Source organism: Podarcis vaucheri, assembly GCF_965113315.1.
Source record: "Podarcis vaucheri genome assembly, chromosome: 13".
NCBI lineage: Eukaryota > Metazoa > Chordata > Lepidosauria > Squamata > Lacertidae > Podarcis > Podarcis vaucheri.
Window position 1 is genome coordinate 9,779,125 of NC_138751.1, and position 19,412 is coordinate 9,798,536.

At 45.5% G+C, this 19,412-nt stretch overlaps 2 protein-coding genes across 2 annotated transcripts; both read left to right on the plus strand.

The window, feature by feature from the left end:
* Positions 1-3,695: 3,695 nt before the first annotated feature.
* On the plus strand, positions 3,696-4,890 carry LOC309516885 (olfactory receptor 6X1-like). Its single transcript, XM_082195841.1, has one exon. The coding sequence runs from the start codon at positions 3,754-3,756 to the stop codon at positions 4,696-4,698; it is 945 nt and encodes a 314-aa protein (XP_082051967.1). The 5' UTR covers positions 3,696-3,753; the 3' UTR covers positions 4,699-4,890.
* Positions 4,891-15,565: 10,675 nt separating this feature from the next.
* On the plus strand, positions 15,566-16,626 carry LOC309516886 (olfactory receptor 6X1-like; the record flags this gene model as incomplete). The annotated part of the gene is made up of 1 exon (XM_082195842.1): positions 15,566-16,626. The coding sequence occupies one exon, from the start codon at positions 15,566-15,568 to the stop codon at positions 16,505-16,507; it is 942 nt and encodes a 313-aa protein (XP_082051968.1). The 3' UTR covers positions 16,508-16,626.
* Positions 16,627-19,412: the final 2,786 nt, after the last annotated feature.

Here is a 19,412-nt window from a genome sequence, read left to right on the forward strand (position 1 = left end):
AATTATTAAAATTCAGTATATACACATTAGAGGCTTATTATTATTATAAAATACAGCGGGGTCTCTTTCAAGCTGCATTTTCATGTACACATCCAAGATGGAGTGAAGATATCTTCATCCAACATGCATTGCCTGTTTGGTTTCCCTATCTTTGCCACACACACACACACACACACACTCCCATGCTGGAACTCCTATTCACGAAACTGCCTTCTGCACATAGATGCTCACCTATGCATGCACAACAGCTGTTTCAGATTAACAGACCTGACTTAAGTACAATGTGAACAAGAAGTAAGTGATAATGTGTACAAAACTAGGATTGCAAAAATAGGAAATTGATTGATTGATTTTTGCAAATGGGGAAGTTAAACCCCTTATTGAATTCCTCCTATTTAAACGAATGAAATGTTTAGTTTTGCCCAAGTGTGGCCTTATGTTGTCCATATACACTTCTGAGAACAATGGTTTCCTTGGATCATTCTGTGTTTCCAGATCTTAGACAAGAAAAACCACACACACACACACCTGATGCAGTCTTGTTCTGATGTTTATATAGCCCACCTCTGTAAGTTGTGCACTAGGGTGAATTTCATATGATCGAATATTTAACAGGCATACAGTCTTGCCGAAAAGAGGGAGGGAAAGGATCAGCTGAAAAAGGCAGTATTCATGATTTGTCTAATGGCCCTTATTAAACCATCAAACACTTGATAGGGATGTTGGAAGATGCTTTACAATGAGTCAGACCACAGGTCTACTGAGATCAGTATTGTCTACACTGGCTGCAGCTCTCCAGGGTTTCAGACTGGGGTTATCAGTAGCAGTCAGTGTGGTGGGGCAGAGCCACATTTCTTTTAATTCCCCTAACAGACACTTTGTGTAAATCAGGTCCTCCCTTAAAGAGGGCACGTGTTGCAGTGAGGCCTGGCAACCAAACCCTGTGTTGTGGGTGGGTACGATTGGATAGCCACAACACCCGATTGGTAGGTCCCTTGATGCAGGGTTTGATCAGGCCAATGGGAGGCAGCCAAAACGGATCAAGGGACCTATATATATATACCTATGCACATGACCCAGAGCTTCCTCTTTCGGTGCGTGCATCAGAACACCCGCACACCTCTCCCTATTTTCCATGGCTGTGTGCTTGACCTTGTTATGCCGTGGTGTAGTGGTTAAGAGCGGTGGACTCGTAATCTGGGGAACTGGGTTCGCGTCTCCGCTCCTCCACATGCAACTGCTGGGTGACCTTGGGCCAGTCACACTTCTCTGAAGTCTCTCAGCCTCACTCACCTCACAGAGTGTTTGTTGTGGGGGAGGAAGGGAAAGGAGAATGTGAGCCGCTTTGAGACTCCTTAACAGGGAGTGAAAGGCGGCATATCAAATCCAAACTCTTCTTCTTCTTCTATCGTTGGGACAGGGGCACTGCAGGAATTTCCCCACTTGGCTGATTGGCTGGTGCCATTTGGGTTTCGCCTGCCACGTAGCAAATCGTCACAGCTTGTAAGGTTGTGGAAAGGCTCTGGTTCAGGTGATAGGGATGGGGGAACGCTTCCACCATCCCTATGTGAAGGTTATTTCATTAAAGGAATCCAGGGACTCAGTGGTTTGGTCAACCCTGTGAGGGGGTTGTGCCTGTGCCAGAGTCCAGGCGGACATCTGGGTGGTGGACATAGCCTGTTCCCGGCTTTCTGCCTATCCGGGTTTTCACCCTAGACTCACCTATGCTTGTGCCCTGGGTCAGCGCTATCTGCAACGGTGCAGAGAGCTAGTCAAACCAGAGCCTATGCAACCACTCACTTGCTGTAATCAATAAAGTGTGGCCTAAATTCTGCCAAAAACCAAACCAAAATTTGAGTCTTGTCTGAATTTATTTAAGGGGGAGGTTTAAAGGTCTGAACACGCAACATCTTGTCTGATGAAAATATGCTGAGATCTCAAACGCTTCTCACAGCTTGGTGACATTTTGCTTGTGTCTACTAAAGATAGTGACCAGCTGTGGACTCTCTTCTCCTCCACACACTCTTATGAACCAACATGACCAACTTCACATTTTAGGCATTCTGAATATTATGTCAAACTGTAGATGGTTGTTTATTAAGCCAGCTGAGATTCTAAATATGGATATTTGCTCATCTGAAGAATACAGAAATACACACATGCACACACAATCCAGCTTCACCAGGCTTCTGCCTGACATATTTTACCTAGAGAAAACTCTATATAACTCTAGTTTGATCTAGATTCATAAATAGTGAGAATACTCATGAGACAACCCTTCCCTCTTGGACATCATTCTCATGAGAAATCATGCATATCCAACAAAACCATGTGTTATATTATGTTGAGAGACTTGACGAAATAGTCTCTCATGAGAAATACTTGGCACGTGGACAAACTGGTTGCTTGGAAGATCAAAGAAAATAAATGACCTGCTCAAAAGCCGTCCTTTCTAATGAAGATTCTCTATTCCTGTGGAACTGTAGTAAGGATAAGCATTGTGTTATCATAGCAATTTAATCAAGTTGAAGCATTCATGTAGAACACAACTTTGTCATGTGATGGTGAAAATAGGTGCAAGATGGGGTCTAAAAAATCCAAGAGGCATTGCAGCGGGTGTTATTCTTACAGAGTTTCAGCCTGTTGAATGTGTTGAAGACTTTCCTTTATTTTGTATCTCTCAATTGCTTTCATCTCCAGAATCATGAGACATTCTTTCCCACAATTGGAGTAGACATGTAATAAATCTTTTAAAAATAAGTAGAGTAGTGACATTTCTAATATATTGCATATACTGTCCTGGTTATTCATAAAGTGTTATGCACTACTAAAGACTTCCTTTTTTAAAAAATAAATTTTAGCCAAAATTATAACAAAACATATTTTCCAAAAACATATCCTTATCCCCCCCATTTTTCCTCCCCCCATAAAACCCATCCCCCACCCCCACCCCCCGACTTCCCTCAGTTCCAGTCTTTGGTTTCTCCAATAATGCTATTTTCTGCATGTTACAGAGTTGTATAGATCCTCCAACTGTTTAGCTTATTATTATCAGTAAAAAAATTGTGAATGTTTATTCAAAACCTGCCAAGGAGTCCAGTTCGCTTTGTTGCATCTTCAAATACGTTGTGAAAGGTTCCCATTCATCCTTAAAGTCACAGTTATCCTTATTTTGTAGTTTATATGTCAGTTTTGCCAGTTCTGCATAGTCCATCAATTTTTCTTGCCATGATTCTTTAATCGGAGTTTCTTCAGTCTTCCATCCTTGTGCTACCAGAACTCTCGCGGCCATTGTCGCATACATGAAGATGTTTTTCAACTTTTGTTTTTAACATTTGTTAAAAAACCTGAGGCATTTTTGTTGGGGATTGTAGGGAAATACCTGCCAAGACTTCCAACACCATGAAAAAGGAGCTACCATGAGCTATCGTTGAATAACCAGGAAAAATGATAGAGGATTTCTTAGCTGATGGCGTAAAAGTGATGACAGAACTTTAAAACAAAGTTCCATAAGGATCTATCTTCATTGATGGTAAGCTTATTTTCCTTCAGTGTTTCTGCCTATTATATTCAGGATGAATTGCTATTTTCTCCATAGTTTACTATTTTTGACTCTTCTCGTGGCTTTCCATTTGTCTTCTTTTGCAGCCTAGGCCAGTTTAATTCTGTCAATCTGGAAAAAATCATTATGTGTGTGAAGTTTTGGACATACTTTGAACCACCTCAGAGGATTATTGTTGTTGTTCTGCTGTGATGACCATATCAAATACCTCAAGGGTAGATGAATTTATTCTACTGGGAATTCCTTTCTTCCATGAGCTACACAGTATCTTCTTTGCAGTAGGTTTATGTATGTACATTATAACTATCCTAGGAAATGGGTTCATCCCCATCATTGTAGTCATTGAACAAAAGCTTCAGACACCGATGTACAAATTCCTGAGCAATCTTGCTTTTCTGGAGATCTGCTACTCCACAACAGTTGTCCCTAAGTTACTACAAACACTAATAAAAGCACAAACCACTATTTGTTTCTATTGCTGCATGACTCAGAATCTGTTCCATTTTATTTTTGGCGGGACAGAGCTTTTAATCCTCACGGTGATGTCATTTGACCGCTATTTGGCCATATGCAAGCCTCTTCAGTACCCCATGATTATGACCAAGAATGTTTGTATTCAGATGTCCTTGGCTACCTGGTATGGATCATTCATCATTATGTTTCTTCAGTGTGCTATTATGTGGACGTTGCCATACTGTAAGTCCAATATCATTGACCACTTCTACTGTGATTTTGGCCCGTTGTTAAAACTAGCCTGTTCTGACACCAGCGTCAGTCAGTTACTGGGATTTATCAGTTCCATTGTGTTTGTCATCATGACCTTGATCTTCAACACAGTGTCCTACATCTTCATCATTTCCTCTATCCTTCGGATACCTTCAGTCAGGGGTCGCAAGAAGGCATTCTCCACCTGTACATCTCACCTGATTGTTGTTTCTATACTGTATGGAGCCTTGATCTTCATTTATGTCAGGTCCAATGTCCTTGCCCAATCTCGCCTGAGCAGAGTAGTAGCAGTTTTGAACACTGTCCTCATTCCAATGCTAAATCCTTTCATATATACAATAAGGAATGCAGACGTGAAAGCTGCTGTCAGGAGTGCTATCCATAAAAAGAGTGCGGCCCTCAAAAAATGAGCTTCAAAAAACTGGCTGGTAAAAGTTGTCTTGTGAGAATCCTGAAGATTGAGACATTAGTATTTGACATGGATGATGAGTGCAATGCTAGGGGCAAAGAAAATCTTAGCTTAGTATTAAAGGCACACTGTAGGGTATGTTCAAAAATATAATGCACAATAATGGTAATATTATAATAGAATTTGCTGCAGTATAGATCTTTCACTAATGCCAGCCATATTACAGTTATTACTAACTATGATTGCCAATGGTTGTGCTATTATGTCGTTGTTATTATTGGGTTGTATCCAAGGCTAGTTCTACTAAGAGGAGACCCATTAAGGTTAATGAACATGACTAACTTAGATTCATTAACTTCAGTGGGTGTACTCTAAGCAGAGCTAGCATTCTGCTTGGCTGTACTCCTGGATCCATTGCTGTTGCTTGAAACTCAGGTAGCCTCAGTGGCTCGGAGTGCCTTCCATCAGCTTCGGCTGGCCCAGCCTAACTTCTGTTGTCTGCTCTGGAAGCCTCTAGGTTACATTACTGCTATACATTATATGCGCAAAGCGTGTTCTCCATTAAACAGAGAGCACGTGTTGCGGTTGGGGAAACAGGCCACCAGGAAGTGACTAGGCAGATTTGGCAAAGGACCCGAGCCCTTAAGGGTTAATCGGGTTACTGGGGAATTTGATTGTTACCAATTTTGGAGGAGGGGTCAGAGGTTTTAAATATAGGGGCCAGAGGCTAGAACGTTCTCTTGGCTGTTTGCATCGGATCAAGGAGCCTGAGGAGCTGCCTGAGACGGTTGTATTTGGGCCTGGATAAAAATCCTAACCTCCTACCGCTTAACCCCTCTTATCTTTCTTTGCCTCCTCATTTTCTTATACCCCTTCTTTCCTCCTTCTCCCTTCGCCCTCCTTCCTTCTTATTTTCTTCTGGTGTTTGGTTGGTTAGCTGAAGTTTGAGTGGGATTGGTGTGGTTGCAAAGGCTGAGGGTGGGGACCCCCCCCCCCGGCCTGGGGAGGCCTTACGGGAAAGTCGCGGCTGCTTGCCAGCGCTCCGGTAGCGCCGCCTCCCCCCATCCCCCCCGGTTTCGCGGCGGATCCGCAGCCGAGGATCGTGGTCGTTGGCCTCCCCTCCCCCCCTCACCTCTTGGTTCCTGCCTGTGCCGACAGCCGAGGGCCCGGTTTCTTTGATCCGGAGGCCCCGGTCATTCCTTGGGGGAGAGCTTCGGGGCCGTTGCCCTCCTCCTTTTTTCGGCGCGAGCGCGCCGCGCCTCTCCTTCATTGGCCGGGATCGGGGCTCCGCAAGCGGAGCGCGACCGGACTTCCCCTTCCCCCACCCCCGCCTGCGCCCTAGCGGCTTACCTGGGTGGGTGGACGGCGAGCGGTCCCGGCCCCGGCGTCGTCGGCGCGGCTGCGGCGCCCCACCTCCTGGCGCTCCTGAAAAGAAAGAAAAAAAAGGAGGCTGTGGGCCTAATTTGCAGCGCGGCGGAGCACCCGCTCTCGCCCGGCCCTGGGGAGCGTCGGCGGCCAGGCCGGGCTGCCCACTAACCAGCCAGCGCTCGTGAGGCTCGCGCAGGCCCGAAGCCTTGGCGCGGCCTGTAATCCGTCCTAGGAGGGCCTGCCTGACTCAGGAGGCCTCCAATTCGTTCGCGGGCGTTTGCCGCTTGACTCCCTGCTGGCCCTCTTGTGGCCATTCGGAGCTATTGCGGCTGCCTGCTCGCGAGCTCCCCCAGTGGCCCAGGGCTGCATTGCAGCTGTGCTGTTAATTGAATAGGCCATCGAGAGCCACCTGCTGGTTGTCCTATGCATTGCAGTTAGCAATTTGGTACTGGTTTATCCTGGTATTGCACCTCATCTTGCTGAGAAAAGGAATTGCATAGGATTGTTCCGTGAATTAATTTTAGTAGTTATTCCCTTCACGCCTCTTCAAGTTGATAGTCTTTCTGGTTTTTTAAGGCACTTTTTTTTTTTTTGTCTCTACACTAGCAGGTATGGCTCCAAAGAAAGCTGCAACCCGCACTGGCACATCTGTCACCGCGAAACGGCCTATTAGAGGCCCATCCCAGGCATGGCGCTCGGCGGCGCCAGGTCAGCCAGTAGGGCGGGTCCAGTCTTTGGTGGCAAGCATGGCTGGTGACCCAGAAGCATTGTCCCGATTTGCGAGGGATTTGGACGGTTTTCTTCAACAACGCTCCAGTCAACCCTCCACGTCTGCAAGGCCGCCTCTTCCAGTGAGGGCGTCGTCACCGGTTTCATCGGCAGACAGCGAAGATGGGGGAGCAGGGTTATCGGCTGAGGGCGTTGGAACAATTTCCCAGCCAAACCAACCCCTTCACTTACCTGTGGCTCGTGGCCGTTTGCAGAGGCCACGGCATTCTGCTGGGAGGGCCTCTGGGAGGGGAAACCCTTCTGCATCTGCTAGCATCCGGGGCAGAGCAGCACGGCCTCCTGCTGAGGTGGCGTCAGGTTCTGGCTTCTCACGTATTGTCTCTTCTCCAGCAGTTTCAGGTGTAGAACAGCCAAACCTTGATACTGAGTCTTCTATTGAAGATAGTTTACCGGTTCCTGCCAGGAGGTCTTCAGGCGGAAAACGTCGCCACAGGAGGTCTTCGCGGAAGCGCGCTAAGCGGAGGAGGGGTGACACGTCTTCCTCTTATTCTGGTACGTCATCTTCGTCTTCTGATGAGGAGGCTGGTACCTCTAGGGAACTTTATTGGGGTTTTGGTGAAATGACGGGGCTCCCACGGTGGGCTTGGGAGCGGAGGGCCAACTCGCATCGGGCAAGGTATGGGGCCGTTCAAGAGTGTTTGGATGGCGTGTTGGTTCCTGACGTTAAGGTCTCTACCAACTCGGCCAGAGACATCATTCCAGGTGCGCATTTGGCTTCAAAACTACGGGCTAGGATATTAAACGGCCGTTATGTGGACATGTTTAAGTTGGCCCCACTCTCGGAGGATCAGGAGAAAGGGAATCCTTCCAAAAAGCGCCCTGGTGCCTCCACTATAGACAGGACGTTTGAACACTGGCTTGACTGTTTCCAGGTCTTCGCTGGCGTGGTTACGGCGGCTTACCCTCGGAGATCTCTTCATTTGATAGTTTATCTATCTATTGTTCGCTCTGCTTTCACCAATGCTGGTGAAAAAGCTGCGATCAAATATGATGAGAACTTCAGGCGCCGTGCAGCCAGGATCCCCTCGGCCCGCTGGGATCGTAAGGATCTCGATGTGTGGACCACCCATGTCGCCCCACTCATCGATAAAAAAGGGCCAGATCAGCCTAAACTAAAGACCGCCGCATTTAGACCTGGTCGTCGCTTGTTGTGCTGGGACTTTAACAAGGGTTCTTGTCAACGTCAGGGGTGTAAGTACGCTCATTCATGCGAAAAGTGCAATGGTTCGCACCCCGCTTCTTCTTGTTTTGGAAGTCGGCGGCCCTTTCGTGGGGGAAGGGGGGGTGCTCAGCAACCCCCCAGGCCAGCCCCCCTCCCCTCGACTTCAGGAGCGGGAAAATAGCGTGCTGACCTCCCTGGCTTTTACTCCTGTTCGCCTGGCAGCCCTGCACAATTGGTTGCAGTTTTACCCTAATAGGGAGGCGGCAGGTTATTTGAGAGATGGTTTCACTGTTGGATTTCGGATTCCGGTAGCCATGCCTCCCGTGGCACGGAATCCTCTTAACCAAAAATCAGTGCGAGAGCTGCCACAGGTTGCTTGTAAAAAGATTGCAAAGGAAGTGGCTATGCAACGTATGGCTGGTCCCTTTGGCGACCCCCCCTTCCATAATTTGCACATATCCCCATTGGGTATAGTGCCAAAAAAGGCCCCGGGTGAATTCCGTTTAATTCATAATCTGTCACATCCCAGGGGAACGTCGGTCAATGACGTTATACCTCCGGAGCTCTGCTCCGTGAAGTATGCTTCTCTTGATCAAGCGATCAAGATGATTAGAAAATTTGGCCATGCTGCGTTATTGGCAAAATGCGACATTGAATCGGCTTTTCGCCTTCTGCCAATTCACCCAGAGGATTTTTGGCTCCTAGGTTTTCAATTTGAGGGCAGTTATTACTTTGACAAAGCGATGCCTATGGGCTGTTCAATAGCGTGTGCCGCTTTTGAATCATTTAGCACTTTTTTGGAGTGGGCCCTCAAGTTTAAAACAGGGATGGGCGGAGTCACGCATTATTTGGATGATTTTTTATTGGCCTCGGCCTGCGATACCGGCGATTGCTCGGTGCTGCTGCAGGCATTTGCCGACCTTACGCAGGAATTAGGGGTTCCGCTCGCTGCAGACAAGACGGAGGGTCCTTCGACCTGTCTTACCTACCTGGGTATCCTCTTGGATACAGTTTCCCAAACCTCTAGCTTGCCTAGGGACAAGCTGGTAGCGTTAAGGAAGGTAATAGAGGAAATGCTTCCTCTGAAGAAAGTGTCCCTCAGGCAACTTCAGTCGCTGTTGGGACACCTGAATTTCACGTGCAGAGTGGTAGCCCCCGGGCGCCCCTTCTGTTCACGCTTGGCTAGACTCACGGCAGGGTTGAAGGCCCCGCATCATCGGGTGCGCCTTTCTAATGAGGTGAAGGCCGATCTGGGCATGTGGTTGGAATTCCTGGATGGATTTAATGGGGTTTCATTATGGCAGGACACACTGAACCTGCATAATGACTTCCAGGTACATTCAGATGCGGCTGGTTCTATGGGGTTTGGTCTCTATTGGGGAGGCCGATGGTGTGCCCAACGTTGGCCAGCAAAATGGCAGGGAGGAGAGATTACGCGGGACCTAACTTTTCTCGAGTTTTTTCCAATTGCAGTGGCAGTGCATTTGTGGGTCGAGGAGTTCAGGAATCGGCGTGTCTGCTTCTGGACTGATAATCAAGCGGTGGCGAATGTGCTGGCCAAACTATCATCACGCTCCCCCAGGGTGTCTGCCCTGTTGCGGGACTTCGTGTTGCATTGTTTGCGCTGTAATATAGTTTTCTCAGCACGCTTTATTCCTGGGGTGTCTAACGAAATTGCTGATGCTCTGTCCCGTTTTCAGATGGAGCGGTTCAGACTACTGGTTCCAGAGGCGCGGATACGTCCGGAGTATTTCCCGGATCATCTCTGGAACCTTGGCAGCAATTAGTTTTTCAGGGAGTAGCGGCTTCGGTTTCCCCTTCCACCCTGCGATCCTATACGAAAGCCTGGGACGATTTCTTGGCATTTATGCGCCAGGCAGCCTGTGAGATAAAAAGGGACCCTCCCACTCCTTCGCAGGTTTTAAAATATCTGGCACACTTATTTCAATTGGGGCGAGCAGCTAAAACAATTAGAATGCAGGCGGCAGCCATAGCATTCTTCTGTAAGACTTTCTTTGATGTAGATCCATGTGCGAAGTTTATTGTTCGCAAGGCCCTGGAAGGTTGGGGTAGACTTTGCCCTTCACAGCCGGTAAACCGGCGCCCCATTTCATTTGAATTGTTGTGCAGGATGCGAAGTAAGTTACGGGTGGTGTGTTGGTCAAGGTATGAGGCTCGCCTCTTTTCGGCGGCCTTCTCCATTGCCTTTTTCGGAGCACTGAGAGTAGGGGAGCTTGTAGTGGAGGATCTTGGGGATGGTCGTTCCAGGGGCCTCTTGCTCCATGATATCCAGTTACTCCCTGCAGAGTTGAGAATCACAATTAGGCATTCTAAAACGGATCAGAGGGGCAGGGGTGCCTTGGTTCGTCTTCCGGCCACGGGGGAAGTGGGCCCCTGCCCGGTAAAGGATGTCAGCAAGTATCTGGCTGTGCGCGCCCATGGGGATGGGCCTCTGCTTCGGCATGAGAATGGGTCGCCCCTATCGAGACACCAGTTTGCGAAGGTTATGCGTAAGGCAATCTTGGCTTGTGGTGACACGGCCCGTGAGTTCGCCCCCCATTCATTTCGGATAGGGGCTGCCATGACAGCGGCCCACTGGGGACTGTCAGCCGCCAGGATAAGGGATTTGGGCCGTTGGAAGTCAAATGCTTTCAGAGGTTACGTTCGCTGATTTTGGGTCTCTTACACTGTTTGTTTATTTTATTTAGGCGTATCAATGGTCCGCATTTGGATGGTGGGGCACAGCATCATCCATTGGGCTGGCGTCGCTGCTCGGCAATCTGGAACTGGTCCAGATCTCGGCCTTCCTCCTCATATACGTGTGTCCTGGCTGTCCAGACGGGGAATGCGTTGGCCAGAGTTCCTGCCGAAAATCCGGAAGCAGTTGCTACTGGAAGGGCCGCCAGCGGCTATTGTGGTACAGTTGGGCGAGAACGATTTGGTGGACATGGGCTGTTTTACGCTGCGTGCTGCAATCTTGGGGGACCTGGAGACGCTGCAGGCAATGGTGCCAACAGCAAAAATCTTTTGGTCAAAGCTGTTGCAGCGACGCATTTGGAGGGGCAGTCGTTGCCCAGTGGCCACTGAAAGAGCCAGAAAGCGCATTAATGCTGCTGTGGCTAAGAAGATTTTTGACCTGGGGGGAGACGTGATTTCCCACCCCACGATTCTTTTCCAGACACAATCTTTTTTCAGGGATGATGGAGTGCACCTTTCTGCTTCAGGGAATGAGGCTTGGTTAGGTGCGGTGGCCGCCAAGCTGAAGGCTTGGCTGGGGCTGTGAGTGGTTTGGCGGTGAGCTGAGGGCTCCATGGCGGTTAGGCATTGGTTAAATTGGTGCTTGGAGGGGTAAGTGCCTACCCCTCCAAATGATGCGAAAGGGAATTCCGTTAAAGGAATCCAGGGGCTTGCCATACAATTTGTCCTTGTCCCCGGAGTCGGACCTGCGGCCGTGCAAGCCCCACCGGAACATGAGGGTGAGAAGGGAGGGACTGATTCCCAGCTTCCTTTCTCACCCAATACTTGTTTCCCACGCTGGCTTCCGTTGGTGTACGGAAGGGCCAGCACTGTCCTTGAGGGCAAGGGCAGATAGTCATAACCAATGCCTAAGCAACCACTCACATTTTGTATTCAAAGAAAGTTGTGGCCAAAATTTATGCCAAAAACCTTAAACAAAATTAATGGAGTGATGTGTGAATTATTTGGTGGGTGGCATTGTGGGACTCAACACGCAAAGCGTGTTCTCCATTAAACAGAGAGCACGTGTTGCGGTTGGGGAAACAGGCCACCTGGAAGTGACTAGGCAGATTTGGCAAAGGACCCGAGCCCTTAAGGGTTAATCGGGTTACTGGGGAATTTGATTGTTACCAATTTTGGAGGAGGGGTCAGAGGTTTTAAATATAGGGGCCAGAGGCTAGAACGTTCTCTTGGCTGTTTGCATCGGATCACCCGCCCTCCCGCCCTTTTATAGGGTGGTTTTTTGTTTTGTTCGCTTGACCTTGCTATTGCCTGTCATGGGGTCGTCCGCCTTAGTGCGGGGGCCTAGTAGGAATTTTGCCATTTGGCTGATTGGCTGGTGCCATTTGGTTTTTGCCTACTACGTAGCAAATCGTCACAACTTGTAAGGTTGGCGGTTAGGCATTGGTTAAATTGGTGCTTGGAGGGGTAAGTGCCTACCCCTCCAAATGATGCGAAAGGGAATTCCGTTAAAGGAATCCAGGGGCTTGCCATACAATTTGTCCTTGTCCCCGGAGTCGGACCTGCGGCCGTGCAAGCCCCACCGGAACATGAGGGTGAGAAGGGAGGGACTGATTCCCAGCTTCCTTTCTCACCCAATACTTGTTTCCCACGCTGGCTTCCGTTGGTGTACGGAAGGGCCAGCACTGTCCTTGAGGGCAAGGGCAGATAGTCATAACCAATGCCTAAGCAACCACTCACATTTTGTATTCAAAGAAAGTTGTGGCCAAAATTTATGCCAAAAACCTTAAACAAAATTAATGGAGTGATGTGTGAATTATTTGGTGGGTGGCATTGTGGGACTCAACACGCAACTGCCTCTGAAGATAGCTCAGAAACTTCAGCTGGTACAGAATTTAGCAGCCAGGTTGCTCACTAGGGCAAGAAGAAGGCTGCCCTAAACAAACAAACAAACAAACAAACAAACAAACACTTAAAACATCAATCAACATCTCCTTAGAATTTCAATCCCACACCAATATTCTGATGTTTGGTTCATGTTACCAAGTGAAGTCTTCAAGTAGTTTTAACACTGAGAGTTACTAATCTTCTATTGTTTCATGCTCTAAAGTGATGACATATATTTTAAATCTGTTTTTATATTTTTGTATGATCTGAAAAACCTTTTAGACTTGAACAGTGCAGTGCAAATGTATGTAAACTGATTAAAGAATGTGTGTGTTTGTGCGACCCAAATTATTCAATTGTTGCTTGTTGTTGGATAGAATTATGGGACAACATAATTTGTTGAAAGATCCTTATTAAATCATGAAGGTGAACTTTTATTTAGTCATGACCTATGGATTGTTTTTATAAAAAGAAACAACAGCTCTGAAAACTAAACCTTATTGCTACTAATTAACTCAGAGGCTGGTGGGTGGAAATAGCATTGGTGGAAAACCTCCCCTTCTCTCTGGTGCCACCATGCCCCTAAAATGCCCCCTTTCATTAGGGTTGCCATATTTCAAAAAGTGAAAATCTGGACACAAATTCACTGCAGCGATTTGTGACCGAACACTGCTTCCATAAGTCTTCTATTTTATCCAGGTGGAAATTACCATAGGTAAATATTTTTCTATTGTTTGTTCTTTCTTCATCTAAATCATCTCACTCAACAAACAGGTGCTTTCCAGATGTTTTGCACTACAACTTTCAACAGCCCCAGTCAGCATGGCTGATGATCAGGGATAATGGGAGACATAGCCAAGGGGACCAGATCTGGGAAAGCTGTTCTAAAGTATTAGTTGGCCTTTATTAAGGAAGTCTTGAAATTCCCCAAATGGGTATTCAGCAGATGAGTAAGCCCCCTTCCCATCTGCCTTTCTCATGTGAGTTTGCAAAGTTCAATCTGCAGAAAACTTTCTACCTGTTAATGAATCTTGTTAATAGCCATTGGAGAACCCTGCATTATTGGAAGTTTGCCATGTCCCTTGAGAAACATGAAGACTCCTGTGTTCCAAGACATACTTAATAAAATGTATTTTAAGTCCCATGTTCAGAGATTTGGACAAGTGCTTCTTGTTAGAAAGTGGACAAATGGAACAATCAATTGCTTGGAAGACAAAAGTGAGCAAATAACCCCCAACCAAAGCTGTCCTTGATAGAAGAGAATGTATATTCGGGATAAGTTGTCAAGAAGGACAGCTTGTTACAAACTGACTGTACAAACGGTAACATTCAAACATTTTAGGAAAAACCTGCATTTGAATCATTTATCCCCAACCAAAACGTCTCTAAAAACAGAAAATGGAAGATGTATAGCAAAAACACTTAGGGGTGAGTGGAATCACAATTATTTAAGTGTGGCTAATTTTACAAAATGTCAGTGTGGAAGCCCATTTGAAATTTGCTGAAGGTTGCCTTTTAGTGTTTTGGTTATCAATTCTTTTTCCATTTATTTATTTGTTAATGGCTGGTTGCATTGTATTTTTCCTTCTTTTGCAGCACATTTCTTCTCCTCATTCAAAAACATGAGGAATTTCCCATTATTAAAATAATCCACCTAACAGTAAGTAGTGATATTTTCAGTGTATGCAAATCATGTGAATATTTCACTAACACGAAAAGTGTCAGAGAACTTCAAAACTTTTGGTGTAAATTCAATGCCGTGGCCTTAACCCCAAATATCTCCTTAATTGTTGAAAATGTCTTTTTAACTTCCCTTGTGTCTACAAGTGTTTTTAGCAAGTAACCTGGACTCAGGTTACTCTCCACCAACCAGCATTACCAATAGCCAGGGATGACAGAAGTTGTCACTTTATTTGGTCTATAGACCATAAACATCAAATATGGTTGTAAAAGGGACATTCCCCACCACTGTTTTAAGGCGTTGTAAATTATATAACAGGATATTTATTATTTGTGTGTTTACTAAATTTATATCCTGTACTTCCAAAGCAAACCATAAGGTATCCATAAGCAACAAATTTGCTTAAAATGTTCTTAATTATTTGGTTAACAGTCTTTTTCTCTTTCTTTCTTTCTTTCTTTCTTTCTTTCTTTCTTTCTCTTCTATGTTTCCCTAGTCAAAAAGTCTGCTGTCTAAATATGAAAACAATAACATCTCAAGCTGCTGCATCTTTGAAAGTCCAATAAATCTACAATTTTGCTTGATATATACTGCTGGTACTTCCAAGGAAGCTTTCCTTCATGAGTTCGTTTGTTCATTCTTTCCCTTCTTTCTAATGCTCCTTTCGAGATTTAATTAAAATGAATCACATTGAATCTATTTTAGAAGTTCTACTGCTATTTTGATCATCCTCCGTTTAAATGACTTTTAACTGGTGGTACATAGTTAGGTTATTTTTTTTATAATAATAATAAACTTCCACTACAGAAATGCCATTCCCACCCACCCACCACCCAACATCCCTAGGCAGTCTAATTCTATATAAGCTTGTTGCTTGCATCCATCTATCACTGTGTTAGCAGCATCGAAGTGACCTCCATGGAGCACACGTTTAGGCAGTGTGTATGGAGGTCCTGGACTGCCCAGATGACAAGACCCCCTTCTCAGCCTCACTGATGTGGTCCAAAGGAAAGCAGAGTGATACGTTTGGCACCAGATGCCTGCACAAGTTGCCAGAAGATGATGTACAAGGTGCCACCCAACCATTTTAGGGACTCCACTCTGGGTTTGTGTGGTGTTTTCTCCTTAGTATTTTCTGCTCCTGAAGATATCCTGCAAGGCAAAGGGGGTTTAGGATCAGAGTTGTCCTTCTCCTAGATGGGAATTCAGGGTCCTTCTTATACATGGACATTTGGGATGTCCTCCAAGACACATCTGAGGATTATTTGATGGTAATTTCCAGTGATGAATACATCAACAGTGACTGAATTTATCCTTCTGGGGTTTCCTTTACTACCTGATCTTCACAGAATCTTCTTCGTTGTGGGCTTATTCATGTATATCGTAGCCATCATTGGGAATGGCTGCATCCCCATCATTGTGGCCTTCATACCAAGGCTTCAGACACCAATGTACATCTTCTTGAGCAACCTTGCCTTTCTGGAGATGTGCTACACCACTACAGTTGTACCTAAGTTGCTGCAGGCCCTTTTAGAAACACGGACCACTATTTGCTTCTATTGTTGTATGGCCCAGAACTTCTTCCACTTCACGCTGGGAACTACGGAGCTTTTTATCATCACGGCCATGTCATTTGACCGCTATTTAGCCATATGCAAGCCACTTCGGTACCCAATGATTATGACCAACAATGTTTGTATTCAAATGTCCCTGGCCACCTGGTATGGGGGATTTATTATTATGATTTTTCAGCTACCCATCTTGTGGACGTTGCCGTTCTGCAGTTCTAATGTCATTGACCACTTCTACTGTGATTTTGGCCCCATGCTAAGCATAGCTTGTGCTGATACCACCCCCAGTCAGTTGCTGGAACTGTTGAGCTCCATCCTATTTATTCTCTCAACCTTCTCTTTAAACATTCTGTCTTATGTCTTTATTATCTCAACCATACTTCGCATACCCTCTGCTTTAGGGCGCAAGAAGGCATTCTCCACCTGTGTGTCTCATCTGATTGTGGTGTCTATTTTGTACGGTGCTCTCATCTTTGTGTATGTGAGGCCCAGCGTCCTGCACCCATCCCCAGGAACTAGGGTTGTAGCAGTCTTGAACACTATCCTCACCCCAATGTTGAATCCTTTCATATATACCATAAGGAACACAGAAGTGAAAGAGGCTGTCAGGAGTGCAATCCATAAAAAGAGGTGGACCCTGAAAGAAGGCATTTAAAATGCATTCCAAAGGGAAGAATTGGTGAAGTTCAGATTACTGATGGAATTATGCATATGGATTACTCCTCATTCCTATTTCTCCCATTAATCTCAATGAGAAGTGAGGTTCAAATCAAATACCTTTTTTGGCATCACAGTATAAAACATTTAAAATCACTGGGATAATTAAAAGGACAAGGGTGAAGCTGTTGAAGTGCATAAGAAATATATTTTTTTTAAAAAAAATGTCCAGTAGCACCTTAGAGAAGAAGAAGTAGAGAAGAAGAGTTTGGATTTGATATCCCACCTTTCACTCCCCTTCAGGAGTCTCAAAGCGGCTAACATTCTCCTTTCCCTTCCTCCCCCACAACAAACACTCTGTGAGGTGAGTGGGGCTGAGAGACTTCAAAGAAGTGTGACTGGCCCAAGGTCACCCAGCAGCTGCATGTGGAGGAGCGGAGACGCGAACCCTGTTCCCCAGATTACGAGACTACCGCTCTTAACCACTACACCACACTGGCTCTTAAATTTGTTCTTGGTATAAGCTTTCGTGTGCATGCAAACTTCTTCAGGTATCTATATTGGCTGCCTCAGACCAACATGACTACCTACCTGAATCGAAGATCATAAGGTGACACTGTGATCGTGTGCACTTAGACATTCTGCTTCACCCTGTCTGTTCCCTGAAAGGATGGTTCGTTAGGAACCCTTTCAGGTAAAATTATGGCTAAAAAGGAAGCTACTAAAGCAGTGGTATCTTTGTCCTGATCTGCCAGGAAAAACCTCGTTTGGCTTCTTCTTGGAGTTATAGGCCGGAGCGCCAACATTTTGCTCAGCATCAGTTGGCGAGGTCTACTGTGTAGAGAGCAATATAAGAGAATATGTCCTGCTGAATCAGGTGCTTCTTGGTTGCAGGCACACCGACGGGCTTGATATGGAGTATGTGATAATCTGCCTTTGGTCACTGCAGAAGGGAAAGCAAGTGAGGTTTTTCCTCCTAGCTCTGCTAAAAATACAAACAAATCCTGAAAAGTATATGCGTTGTTACAAATATTTTTATATGAATGACATTATGTATACTGTATATTACACACACACACACACTATAAAAACAGCACAAAAATTATATACAACAATGTCTATAGCTATATGAAAAAATTAGGCATCAATATGTTTATTCAGTTATGAATAATAAATATAGCACAGCATATTATTTGTATTATGTGTGTAATGTATTGATTTTTGTGTATACCTTGCCATATAATTAGTCTAAAGGGTGGGTGGGTATTTAAAAATGACAATGCAGAAGTATTTTGGGTGCAAGTGGACACTTGATATTAAGAGGTGGTCCAAGACAAGCAAAACTTGATAGAGTCGGAACCACCGAGTGCCATGAGTAAATTCATTTTGAATAGATTTGCCTCCACTCTTATGCAAATTGAGAAAGAAGCAGACTACTGGCTTATACACACCTCCTTTTGCTTTGCCACCTTCCCCCTGGGGAAACCCAACTTTTTTAGTGCTGAATCGGAACAAAGAACAATAGGGTTTTCTGCAGATTGCAGTTTGTTCTGGTATAGCACTAAAGAACAGATTTTTCCAGGGAAGATCAATTGGGACAAAGGCAAAACTGTTCAGACCCATGCCTAGAAAGAGGCAAACTGCTTGTACAAGGCCCAACAAAAAAGAAGAGTAGATAAGCCCTAACATTAGAACTACTGTGGGAGAGGGAGGGAATAGGGAGACTAGAAACAGAACCCTATGGAAAGGAGGAAGGTGCCTTACACTAAGTCAGGCCATCTAGCTCAGAACTGTCTACACTGGCAGCAGCTCTCCAGGGTTCAGAAAAGGGTCATCCTCCCAGCCCCAACTGGGTTAACCTAGAGTTTTTTGGGAATCATTCCGAAAACTGGTGATGTGTACAGTGGTGCCCCGCAAGACGAATGCCTCGCAAGACGAAAAACTCGCTAGACGGAAGAGTTTTCCGTTTTTTGAGTCGTTCCGCAAGACAAATTTCCCTATGGGCTTGCTTCGCAAGTTCTTGCAAGTTTGTTTCCTTTTTCTTAAAGCCGCTAAGCCGTTAATAGCTGCTAAGCCGTTAATAGCTGCTAAGCCGCTAAGCCGTTAATAGCCACTAAGCCGCTAATAGCCGCTAAGCCGCTAAGCCGCTAATAGCCGTGCTTCGCAAGACGAAAAAACCGCAAGAAGAAGAGACTCGCGGAACGGATTAATTTCGTCTTGCAAGGCACCACTGTAAAGAGATACCCCAGGGGAAAGGAGTAATAATAGGCTGCCAATGAGCATCACAGCTGAGAGCTTCCTTGGTTGATAGGCAGGTTCGGTTGAGTGGAGGGGGGGTACCAGATGTATAGAGGGAAGGGAGAAAACCTTTATAAAAATATTAATAATGCAAGAGAGCAAGAATTCACAGAATGAATCACAGGTACCCTGATGCTGAAGAAAGGAGCATGAAGCTTTAACCAAGTGAATTAAAGCTGGAGCTTGGAATAAATAATAATAATAATAATAATAATAATAATAATAATAATAATATTTATACCCAGCCCATCTGGCTGGGTTTCCCCAGCCACTCTGGGAGGCTTCCAACAAAATATTAAAATACAATAATCTATTCAACATTAAAAGCTTCCCTAAACAGGGCTGCCTTCAGATATCTTCTCAAAGAGACGAGAAAGCAACACACACAAACAAAAACACAACACACACACAATAGAGCATATGTGTGGCAGGAGAACATAAAAGAGAAATTTGTACAAACCTAAGGGGAAAAAATACAAGAAAACGAATAGAAAATGGCTCCTTCCATTTGCAGAAGGGCTCTGCTGAATAATAATCCAAAACATCTGAAGGACATCCATTTGGGGATCACTGTCCTAGAAGAAAGGTTGTTTACCTTTAATTAA